Source organism: Neopsephotus bourkii, unplaced genomic scaffold (genome assembly GCF_033783945.1).
Source record: "Neopsephotus bourkii isolate Nb327-2 ecotype Australia unplaced genomic scaffold, CSIRO-AGI_Nbou_v1 NB_882, whole genome shotgun sequence".
Taxonomy (NCBI): domain Eukaryota; kingdom Metazoa; phylum Chordata; class Aves; order Psittaciformes; family Psittacidae; genus Neopsephotus; species Neopsephotus bourkii.
The window spans coordinates 2058407-2070721 of NW_026901376.1; the positions used below are offsets into that span (position 1 = coordinate 2058407).

General features: G+C 42.3%; 2 protein-coding genes across 9 annotated transcripts in view; one reads left to right on the forward strand and one right to left on the reverse strand.

Annotated features, from left to right (window-relative positions):
• The window catches only part of GPR146 (G protein-coupled receptor 146), a 47354-nt gene extending 46115 nt beyond the window's left edge, over window positions 1-1239 (reverse strand). The window contains exon 1 of the mRNA XM_061357037.1: window positions 849-1239. The gene's annotated coding sequence lies outside the window, so the exon portion shown is untranslated. The remainder of the gene's footprint in view (window positions 1-848) is intronic.
• CUNH7orf50 (chromosome unknown C7orf50 homolog) overlaps window positions 1-12315 on the forward strand; it is a 125791-nt gene that overhangs the window by 89233 nt on the left and 24243 nt on the right. For 6 of the 8 annotated variants that reach the window (XM_061357040.1, XM_061357047.1, XM_061357045.1 and 3 more), the window contains one exon: window positions 7945-8120. In XM_061357040.1, coding sequence (XP_061213024.1) covers window positions 7945-8120 — 176 coding nt within the window. Of the gene's footprint in view, window positions 1-1309; window positions 1541-3764; window positions 3822-7944; window positions 8121-12315 lie in introns of those variants that run through there. The other 2 variants (XM_061357049.1, XM_061357043.1) reach the window with 2 other exon arrangements.

A 12315-nucleotide genomic window follows, 5' to 3' on the forward strand; every position in this document is an offset into this window, starting at 1 on the left:
ATCTATTTATTATCTGTTCCAGTGAATTCCTGCCACTGCTGGAAAAGAGATGTAGCTCTCATCATTTCTGCTTGCCTTGCAAAAAGGCAGGCTTTGATTTCACCCTTCATGTCTCACTGAAATCTAGATAAACAGCCTGAGGTTGGCTAAAAACTTGAGCAGAATGTTGTGATCTACAGCTGTGATTGTGTCTCTCACATTCTGATAGGGGTAACTGTGTAAGAAGTGCATGCAGAGGGTCATGTCAGAATATCACATGCTGGGTTGTACGGTGTCAGTCATTCCTGAACAGTGTGCCAGAAATCCCCCTCAGCTGTTTTAACAAGTAATTTCTTGACAACACAATCAGACAAACCCTTGTGCATGCAAGTTGCTCTAATTCACGGTACAGTTCAGCCCGTGGAGCTCGGTGCAAGTATGTACTGTATGTGGCTGCTATGGTGATTAAAATACATAAATAAAATAGATAAATATGGACCATATTAGAAATTCATTACTGGCACTCTCTCAGATCGCAGTCAGCTCCAGCGTGTGGTGTCAGTCGTGTTCCCTTCCTCTGAGTGATCCCTCCTGGCCCCGGAACATGAGCTCCTGGAGCGGCTGGACTTGTTCTACCTTGTCAACTAGCGAATTCAACGCAAAAAAAGGGTAAACAAAGGGCTTTTGTGCATGTTTTATAGCTCAGTGAGGATTAGTGGCAGGACGTGTTTTCAGATGGGACAAGCTTAGTGTCAGCATGCCTGAGGTTAACAAGGGAGGACATGGGGCAGTCTGTAGAGGCAGGAGCAGAAAGGTCTCCCTCAGTGTTGGACGCGGTACAGAGAGCCGATAGAAGTGGTTCTGCTTACCTGGGTCAGTGCGTCAGTCACGTGTTCCCAACGTTCCGGCTGCTTTAGGATGTGGATCGTGCCGACCTCAGGCGCTTGCTTGCAGCCCTTCCCACAGCTTCAGAGGTGCCCTCCGCCGTGGTGGACATCCTAGCCTGCACATGGGCTCTGGCTGAATCAGATTCCTGCTTTTCTTCCCCCTCTCACCTTTTAGCATTCTCCAGCCGTAAAATCCATCCCTTTCCTGAAATGCGGAACGATGCACTTGTCCGGTGAAGTTTGTCCAGGCAGGATTCAAATTCCAAAAAAGCCTTAAATTTCCTTCGTGCCAGGGGGAGAAAGGTAGGGAGGCAAAGGAAAGTGCTCGCTTCCTTTAGATCCCCACCAGCGTCTTCCCAGCGCTGGAAGCAAAGTAGCTTGTCATGGTGATCTTCAGAGTCTAACTTTAGGGGGGAGGGAGAAAGTGGAAAGCAAACTGAATGCTGTAGTGGAGATTTCTCTCTTCCCCCACTGGGCCCCTTGCCGACTGTTTTTATTGATTTCAATCACTGGAGGCTAGCTGGCTCTCAGAAGAAACACTGTGTAATGTGTTCTTTCCTGGCTTTCATTAAAGAAACTCAATGCAGTGCGGTCACGCTGCCGAGCTCGCCTGGCAACCTGCCTACACCCTGTGGTACCTCTTTCATTGGAGGAGATGGAGCTCGTGGTTTGGGGTGGTTTTATTTTTTATTTATTTATATATTTTTTTATGTAATTCTCCAGCAAGGATTTCAAAACAGCCTCCGCTCTGCTCCCACCTCCTCTCGCAGCCCAAAGCCTGTTGCAGCTTCAGGAGGAAGCAGCAGCACCCCTAAAGGAGGCGACTTTGGTGGCGATGAAAACCCGGAGCGCTGCGACAGCCTCGTGCTCCTTCTGTTAAAATTCCTCCGTGTGTGTTTCTGGGGACGGGTTAAAAGGGCCGTGTGTGAGCCACAGGGATGTGGATACCAATGATTTCCAAGGGGTTTCCTTTTTTTAATTCCATCTTCTCCCGATTGGTGAATATGGTTTAATGAATGGGAAGGGAGAAAGCAAAAATCCTCCAACAAATACGTGAGAATTCCTGGCAGGGCTGGAGGTGCAAATGAAGCAAAACTGCATTCCCCAAGCCTGCAGTCGTGGTGATGTCTTAAATACTTCTGTTGTGTTCAGGACTGTGATAGTGGTGGAGGAAAATGAGAAATAAACATGATACTAATTTGTGCCTTAGATCTTAATCTGCTACAGTATGTATTTTATAGGAGCAAGCAATCTATAAAGTGGAATTCAGCAGAATAGATTTACAGAAATCATGTTCTGTGTGCTTATAAAGGCTTTCATTTAATTTAGTAAATTGTTCCATTTCTTCTTATGCAGCAGTTTCTAATGATAACACTTTATGTGCACTTAGGAATTGGCTATAAATCTGTGAAACATGTAAAGATCACATAGATGGGAATTAAACCAAGTTTCGAGCTAATAAAGGTGCATCTATTCTCAATTACAGCTGCAGATTTCACATGCTACCTGATTACTTGTGCTTGTGAGGTACCATGGCTGTGTCCACAAGGATGCTTAAAACCCCCCACCATTTACACAGCTGCTAAAAGAATCCTTTCCTGGATCAGAAAGATAAAAAGCCTGTTCTTATTTAAATCTGGCTTCCTGCAAGAACTTGTTTGAGGCTTTTCTGCCCAGGTTGCACCTACAGAAACCTTTCCAAATCAGGGTAAGGTAAATAATTTGCAGTGTTTCTGTCGTGAGGAGTTGAGATTCTAAACCCACCTCACGTCTATGGAAAACCCTTATGGTTTTCTTTGAGCAATGTATAATTATTCCAAAATCTTCTTCTGTGAGTGCTACAAGCATGATGCGAGGAGGAACTTCTACAAATGTTACTTTTCATTCAAAACGTGCTTTTGGCATGCTGATGAAATTCCATCTGCCCTCTCTGGCCGTACCACTTCTGTTCATAAGGTGCTAAATGATAGAAAATAGTTCTTTAAATTTAATATGGCCCTGAACTGTTTTATGCAAATTCTATAGCTGTAGTCATAGCACAGTTCCTTTGCAAGCCTCAGATAGTAAATCATTTGTCAATCTTTCTTTTATGAACCTTGCATCTAAAGGGTTGCCAGCCTTTCTTCTCTGTAGGTTTTGAACACTGTTTATAGATTCCGCTTTTTGTTTTTAAGCTGGCAGATGGCCAGTTATTTATCTGAGATCAAATGTATTGTGTACGACAGAAACAGGACGTTTTGCATGCTGATATCATGCACAGGGCATTTTTGGGGCAAAAGGCTGCTTGTCAGTGAAGCCATTACGTGACGGGTCGGTAGCTCCACGTCAGCTCTTGGTCAGTGGACAGAGCCCCTTTTGACATTTCTCTGTATTAAAAGTTATGAAATAACATGAACTTAATGAACAATCAAGGCAGTACAGTGCTCCTACTAGGAATTAAGCCATATCGTCCGTTTCCACCTCTTTCTCCTTGGAGTTCAGATATTTGATGTCCTTTTTATTCATTCATCAGTCAAGTTATAATTTACTCCTCTGAATTTCTGATATTGCCTGCTTTGTTGTTGTAGAGACTTGTGTGGCTGTGCTGGTAGAAACGTCTGTTGGCTTTTGGAGGAGCTGGATTCACTGGTACCAATAAGTAGTAAATTTGGTGTTGTGGCTTGGTCTGTGGTTACTGCTGTAGGTTTGGCAGAGAAGCTGAACCCTTGAGCAGGCAGAAAGCTCAGACGGACCTACACAGACGAATCCCAAAGGCAAATTTGTAATAAATGAGTATTCAGTTCATTGTGGGATTTCTTCAGAGTTTCTGACTCTGTCAAGCTTATTCTTTGCTGGCGGCAGAAAACTGGGAATGCAGATTTAGGAGTTTTTTGGAAGTGATGAGCCAGAAGGAGGAACAGAAATCCTTAGAAGATGTCTTCAGTTTTACTCAAGTATGGAGCCAAGAACCTTTGGGTAGCTGAATCTGGAAACAGATTAAGAAATGCACTTATTGCTCTGCTGAAACATAATACAATTAGTGTGCTGTTAATACCATCTTGGTACTGGTTACCCAGCTATTATGGTTCATAGTCCTCTGGCACTGAAAGCTTTTATGCGGATGCAGTCTCTGAAAAACTTCATCTGTTTGGTTTTGACGCTCTTTCTTTTGCAGGAAAAGGGGTCAGATGACTGCAAGAAATCCTGTCTTGGGTACATCTTTCTGCCAGGTTCTCTTGCAGTTATAGTTATTCTTCTCTGTTCTGAATCGCGTAGCAAACACTGCTTTACACTGTGAAATGCTTTCCTGCAGTTTGAGATGGCTCCCCCTTTGGTACGGGTAAGCCTATTACTAAAGAGCTACAAAATGCTTTAAATTGGTGCAGTATTCCCACATTATAAAGAATAATGGAAACCTTGAACTGGTATCTAAAACTGCCACAGCTGAAACCTCCAGATATTTTTAGTTGATGTCTTAGGCTATTTACAGTATATTACTGTGTTTACATACAATTCAGAAGTTTAGAGGCTGGCATTGATGAAGGGCACTGTGTTGGCAGTCACAGCTTTTTGTATGCAGATGGAAGTGGTATAGTATGAACTTTGGAGTGTTTGAGCTGACGTCTCTGTACCCTTGCAAAGGTGACATGGCTTTTCATAAGCATGAGTGTTAAAGATTTGGGGGTCTGTCTTTTTACTCACAATATGGCATCCAGTGGCAATACCCCTTTTAGCACCTTTTCAGGGCTTCTGGAAAGTTTCCAAGTGGAAGACTCCCACCTCCTTAATCACGAGAGAACACTGGCTCTCCTCTGAATGTCATTCATTCAAGTGTGCTGACCTAGCCTGACCCTGTTTAGATTGAGATCTAATGAGCCCACGATCCAAGGTGGTGTGGTAGCTCTCAGCAGGTTTTGCAAATAAGCAAGTGTTGTGTTTTTCTGGATGCATGTGGTTTAAATTTATCACATCAATAAACAAGTGTCTCACGCTCAAATAGGGACTTTACAATGTTGTAGTTAAGGCTAAATGGTAGCACTACAAATTGCGATGTCACTTTATAAATATAGAAGGAGACAACGTGGAATATTTATGACCTCAGAACAATGAAGTCCTGTTGGTTTTCTTGTTTTTTTTTTTTTTTAATTTAAATTTAATGTTTAAATAATGGTATAATACTTAAATTCTTAATCCAAGTGGATCACAAACTTTGGACACACTAATGGTTCAGGGAAAGCAAAACTGAAAAATAAGGCTGTTGATTTAAATAAGAGAGATGCATCAGTAGAGTATCATAACAGAGATCATCCAAGCTAAAATAAATACAACTAGGCTTTAAATCCCAGCAAAAGGTTTGGTTTTGCTTTCTTTTGAGTCCTAGGTTTTGGGGAAGGTTGGTTTAGGTTGTATTGTTCTTTTAATAATTGTTATAAAACTACCCTCAGCTTCAGCAGAGAATGTGCCACCAAATGTAGGTGTTTTATGAAGCACATAAAAATTGAGGCTTTCAAATAAAAAGCCAGTCAAGGACGGATTGTGGTATGTACCGCTGGATTAATCAAGTTGGCATGGATGGATAAAAGTGCAATTGCAACTAGAAAAGCTGTCTGAGCTGTAGGGTTGCAAGCGCTTTCACAGTCTGTGTGCTGGGAGTCCCAAATAGAAGCCTGATGAATCCGATTTTCCTTGGATGATGCTGTGGGCTAGCAGAAGGGACTGTAAATCCTAACTCTTTCATGCCCAGGACAGCACCAGCCCCACAGGGGGAACAATTCTCTTGTTTCAGACAGCCCACAGTGCATCCATTGCGATGCTGGAAACAAATGTTGTTAGGGCTCGGTATTTATGTTAGGACCTACAGGGAGGGAGCAACTTGTTTTGTTTTTAATGGCGCGGTTGGCAAGAGGGATAAAAAGCTTTTTGATAATGCCAGGAATGCAGGGGGGAAGGGAAGGTACAGAGATATGCATTTACTGTAAGTATGAAGAAGCAGAGGCCTCTTTATCAGGCCAGCTCTAATGATGTGCCACAGTCGCTTTATTTGAAAGCTTCATGGCTCACAGAAAAGTAAACAAGTTCATTACATGATTTTTAAAAGAAGATTAACCGTGGTGTGTCGTCTGTTGGACAGCTGCTGCAGTCATCTTCCACAAACACTTTATAAATGACCACCCTTAGTGTTTTCCTGGGCTTTGTGCGCCTGCGTTCTTGTTTTAGTAAGGACCAGGGTGGCTTTTCAACCGAAAACATTGCTTCCTGTCTAACAATTACATACCTACCTTCACCCTAAATGTTATTTTATTCTCAGCATGAGTTAGAAAACGTCTTCTGTATAAATGCAACATGTGTTGGGTTTTTGCATGTGTTTGCACAGGAATGCTGGCTTTTCCATAAAAGTAGCTTGCAAGTATTTTAAACAAAAAAAACAAACAACCCAACCTAAATTCTTTTTACTGTCCCATACACAATTGTTCTAATTTCTGCTTTATTGGTGTCTTTTTGTCTTTGAAAACAGAAAGTTGAAAAGATGAGGCAAAGTAAAGTTAGACAATACATGACACTGAACAAATATTAGTCCTCAGCAGGTGTCTTTGTGTTCAGGTATTGCCTTGTTTAACTACCCTTTGCTTGAACAGCAGCAAGAATACTGTTAAGAGCAACGTGTCAGGTTTTTCATTTGGAAACCCTCAACTAACACAAATTGATATCACAAACGCTAAAGATTTTTGAGTTTATATGGCAGCTTCAGCCATTTTTCCATACAGCAGTTGATCTTGTGCATTCAGGTTTCAGTTATGGTTCCCTAGTACAGGTGAGGGGGGAGCAGGGAGAGGAGGAAGAACGTTTCTCTCCCACTCAGTTTTGCGTCTGTGGGTTTCCGATGCTCTAGCAGAGGTCCTCACCTGGCAAGTACAATGCAAGTAAAGCTGCTGGATTTGAACTAAGTCCACTCTGTGAACAAAATTATTGCTCTTGGAGGTGGTGGTTAAATTCCTTTATCTTCCCCAGTCTTGGGATGTAAGATGCTAACACAGCTGCTGTAGGCCTGGGTGGTTCCTTCAGGTTGCCTCGCTTGTCTCTCCCTATACATATACTCCAACAGTTTGTAGCTGAAGCATTCGAGAGACATGCAGATTTGGCAGAAACACCACAAAATGTACTGTATTTATTTTGAGCAGAAGAATTATGGATTTAAATAACAAACACTCACGTGCAATCTCCCATTATTCTGTCCTTGTCATATAGTAGTCTGCTTGAAAGCCCATCTGTGTACAGATAAGGTAGACATTTTCTGGGCCACCTTACATCCATGCCATTTCCACTGCTGTCAGTGGGTAGTTTTCCCCTACCCAGAGGTCCTGTTTTCTTATAAATGTAGCCTGGCCTTGCAGGAAACTGTCCCTTGCTCAGGTTGTCTTATTGAACCTGGTACAACTGTTGCTGAACAAGTGGATTAATTAATGGAGTTACTCACAAATCATTACTGTCCTTGTGCATACCTTTAGTACCTGACCATGGAGGTGGCTGAGAAGCACCTTTGGTACCTTTGATGAAGGTATCAAAGCTCTCTTTGGGACTCTCAGATCTGTAACTATCATATAAGCTACGAATTAGCACCACCCATCTTGGACTTAGAAATATCTAAAAGCAAGACCAGTACAGTTAAAGAGTCTTGTTTGAAGAATTCTGTACTCCTTTGGTTGCTTGGTTGCTACTGGGAGATAGTGCAGAAGAGATGGCTTCATTGTGTCCAAATCCCTCCTGCTTCCCAAGGTACACAGGGCTTTGCACAACCAGTATTAGGTATGTTTAATATATAGCTAGAAGGTGCTCTGGTTACTGTACTGCTGAGAACAGTAGAGCCGTCTGGAGAGGGCAGTTCTAAGGCTTCTTCAAGTGCAGTATTTACAGTCCTGTGAATTGAGCAGAGTAAAGAGGTGATGGAAGTATAGTGAACAGTAAAATTACGAACCTTGAAGCTTCTGGTTTTATCTGTGTCCTTTCATTGCATATGCAAAGTAGGCATGATTGCTTTTATGCTTTTTTTTTTTTTTGCTTTCCTATAGAAATAGTAAACTTCATTTAAATGTTTTTTTAGGCAACAGAAGAAGAGGAGGAGCTTACTGCAGAGGAAAGGAGGAAACTGGAAAGAAAATTAAAAAAAGAGCGCAAGAAGAAGGAAAAGCAGCTGATGAGGGAAGCTGGGATCTCTATCAAAAAGGTGGAGCCCAAAAAGCAGTCGGGATCTGAGCTGGCTCTGGCCTATTTAACCAGGTAGGATTAGTAAAACCACTGCAGGTGCTCCCCACAGGAGTAATCTGTAAACTGTGCCAGAAACCCAGAACAAGCTGGACCAAGTAATAACACATTAAAGGAAATTGCTGCAGTTAAGTATTGAGTTAATGTTTCATCTCAGTTGACACCCAAGCATACAGTTGATCACCCTTTTGTATTTATATCACAGGAAGAGCTGAGAGATGTTAAGTATGGTGCAAACATTTTATGGAGAAAGACAGCTCCTGTCTTTCTGATCATGTAGTTGATATGTAAATACCACTGGGTTAGCTGCACTTACAAAGATGAAAGGCACGTTGCAGAAAAGATTGCACTGAGGAAATCAGTTCTCTTTCTGGAGTGCACTGTTCTAAGCAAAGGAGTTCCAGTTGTTCTCTTTATATAAGCAAATTGCATGAAGTGGTTGAGCATTATGGAGTCTGAGTTTAACCTCCTGCATGATGTTTAGATATTTGCAAATCTAAATGGGATTATGCTGCTATTTTAAAGTTAACAGAGTACAATGCCTTATTTTTGCATACCGAAGTATACATCAAATATAGTGGCTGATTTCAGAATACAAGCAATTACTTCATCTAGTTATTTAGAATACTCAACATTCTGTTCTGGTGTCCTCAACATAAAAAGGACATGGATCTGTTGGAACAAGTCCAGAGGAGGCCACAAGAACGATCAGGGGACTGGAGCACCTCCCATATGAAGATAGGCTAAGAAAGTTGGGGCTGTTCAGCCTGGAGAAGAGAAGGCTGTGTGGAGACCTCATAGCAGCCTTTCAGTATCTGAAGGGGGCCTATAGGGATGCTGGGGATGGACTCTTCATTAGGGACTGTAGTGATAGGACAAGAGGTAATGGGTTAAAACTTAAACAGGGGAAGTTTAGATTGGATATAAGGAGGAAATTCTTTCCTGTGAGGGTGGTGAGGCACTGGAATGGGTTGCCCAGGGAAGCTGTGAATGCTCCATCCCTGGCAGTGTTCAAGGCCAGGTTCGGCAGAGCCTTGGGTGCCATGGTTTAGTGTGAGGTGCCCCTGTCCATGGCAGGGGGGTTGGAACTGGATGATCTTAAGGTCCTTTCCAACCCTAACTATTCTATGATTCTGTTCCAACATAAAGCAAAGCATATGGTTAAACTGAAGAACTACAGCAAAGCATTCACAGTACCCTACAGACACTAAGAGGTCGCGTATAAACAGGACAAAAGTGCTTATTTTTTTCCAAACTGCAAAATATGCCCTGTCTGTCAGACCTCCAGCAGGCTGGTGTGTTACAAATAGCATTTTACCCCATGGAGTAATTCCAGGGTCGCATCTCTGGCCATGCTCAAAACTGAAGCATCCAGACAGTCTGAATTGTTACTTACCACTCTCAGTGGGGAGGGAGGAAATTAACTGCATTCCAGGCAGAGGGACACGTGCATTTTTGTTGCATAACCCACAGCATGCAGTGATAGCAAAATGACAATAATATTTTTGATCTGGAAAACAGCTGGAGGAGTTCACCACTGGTTTGAACTGCAAATGGATTGACAGTTGGCTTTGAACCATCTGCTCAGACTATACTCTGGTATGTGTGCTAGTAAGTGGTGGATCTCTAGATTACGGATTTCAGGCTTGGGAAGCAAAGGAACAAGCTGTAGGGTTTTGCTTGATATACTTTACTGGTATTTAGAAGGAAGAAGTTCTTTACTGTGAGGGTGGTGAGGCACTGGAATGGGTTGCCCAGGGAAGCTGTGAATGCTCCATCCCTGGCAGTGTTCAAGGCCAGGTTGGGCAGAGCCTTGGGTGCCATGGTTTAGTGTGAGGTGCCCCTGTCCATGGCAGGGGGGTTGGAACTGGATGATCTTAAGGTCCTTTCCAACCCTAACTATTCTATGATTCTATTCTATGTTTTGTATGGTCTTTTCACCTTGCTAGGTGAGAGTATATGAAACTGTAATTGAACTAATATTTGAACCAGTTTAACTCAAAGTTTCACTTAACCTGTACCAAATGACCTTGAAATAGTAAACCTACTATGTCATTTGGACTTGTAATACACAGTTTTCAAGGGCTGTATGTATAGCAGTAGGTTGGGAGGGATTGTTTCAGCAGCAGTTAGTTTGAATTTTGTAGACTTAACAGGGACGGTCATAAGATGCTGAACTGCCAAGCAAACATAACCATAGACTCTGTTCTAGCCCTAAACATGCTGAGACCATCTTCCACCATTGTAAATTACAGAAAAATAGCTTAATCCTTTCACACCGCAGATGTTTTTTCAACCCAGCAAGACTGAAAACAGAAAGAAATGTATTTAAAGTAATCAGAGAAGTAATGTATTAGCTGGGAAAGAGAAACTAAAATCCAAGCTCTGGAAGTCCATTGCAAAACCCCCAGCAACTTTAGTGGGTCAAGGATTTCAGTCTACATGTTTTTGTAGGGTTACAGGCATTAATAATATGTGGGAGGATAAATTAAGTGTATAGATGAAGGATATAATTGGAAGTAAACAACAGGGTGCTGTGGGTTTATATTTTGCCCCACCTACAATAAAAATCCTTACATGACATCAGGGTTGCTAAGTGAAGTGGCAACTTCATTCACTGATGACATGTGAATCTCCAGTAGGACAGGTGGAACTTGAAGTACCATATGATGACTGAAAATATCCTTTTTATTTATTAAGAGACTATTTGCTGTATGAGACTACAACCATTTCAGAATCATCTTTTCTGGTATGTGGAATTCTTCACCAGAAGAATAAATTTCTGTTTCAAGCAGTAAGATCAGGGAGAATTAGCAAGATTTTAATTGGAGGAAATAAAACGTAACTAGTAAAAGGAGGGGTCCTGTGCTTGTAGAAGGCCCTGCTTCTGCAATAGCTCTGTATGTTCCATTTAAAAGATGAAGTGGGAGTAGCAGGCAGCCCACAGGCAGCACTTCTCGCTTCGCTGAGACACAGAGTGACTGTCAGAAAGATGTGCCTCATCTTTTTAGTTGAGAGGAGTTAATGAAGAGAGCATTAATAGGAGGGAGGAAGGCATGCAGCGTGTGGGGGGCAGGACTGCTAATTGCATACTGCCCTTCCTGACAGCTTTAGGACCAGCACTGCAGCAACAGGGCTGGATTCAGAGCGATGCTTCGCACGAAGAGCAGTGCTAGACGGAAGCATGTGGCTGTCTTTGGCAGCACCGCTGATGTGAGCCCCTGTTGGGGGTCTTTGTAAACCTCCCTGCTGCTGGGCACAGTGTGCTACAAGCTGACCAGTTCTTCCAGTTTTCCAGGTTTGTTATTTGAGTCTAAAAGCAAATAATCCTTGATTCCTTGCCAGCCTGCAGAGAGGTCAAATTATCGTTTTGTTGGAGGGCCATCCGAGAAATTGAGAGAGGCTTTTTTCCCCCATTTGTATGGGATGGCCACATGCAACAGCAGCTGACGCCAGCTATCAAACTGCAGCCTCCAGCCATATCTAAGGGTGCTGAAGGGTCTCCCTGTTGAGCTGGGTGACATTTGATAGACCAGGCTTTTCAGCTGCTTTCTCATTTGAATGAGACCAGAATGAGCAGGAACCAGGTTTTGTACTCCTGATAGAGGAGAAGCAGCCAAATGGCTCCTGTTGTTTTTCCTCTCTTGCTTTCTGTTGACATGTGGGAAAAGGGGAGAAAAAAATGTCTTTGCTTCACCAATTTTTATCTCACCTTTTCCCTTGATGAGATAAGCTCAGGCAGTTTCCCAGTGCAGTTCTGTCTAACGTAGCAAGTGTGGCATGCCTGTGGAAATAGAAGAGAGCCTACTACAGTCAGATTCTCCAGCTGGCTGGGGAGCAAAGAGAAAGATCTGAAGATATATAGAGGATTAAAAATAGGGAGCTAAAGTGAAGCAGAAAGGTTATATAACTACAAGAAGGAAAAAAGAAAATGTGGAATAATGAAAGAAATCCTGAGTGGTACTGAACAGAAGAGGGAAAACCTGTAAAATTACTGCAGAGGAATAGGGAAAAGCAGCACTTTGAAAGTATTAGTGGTTAAATAAACTGCACAAGTCTCTTCCTTTTAATGATGACATGCCTTTTTTCTTTATGATGATAAGTGATGATTCAGGTTTAAAGCCAAGATTAGAATGTTCATTACTGTGATTCTTAGAAAACAGAAAATAGAAAATCATCTTTTTCTGAGCACCAAGTGCCTTCAAAGTGA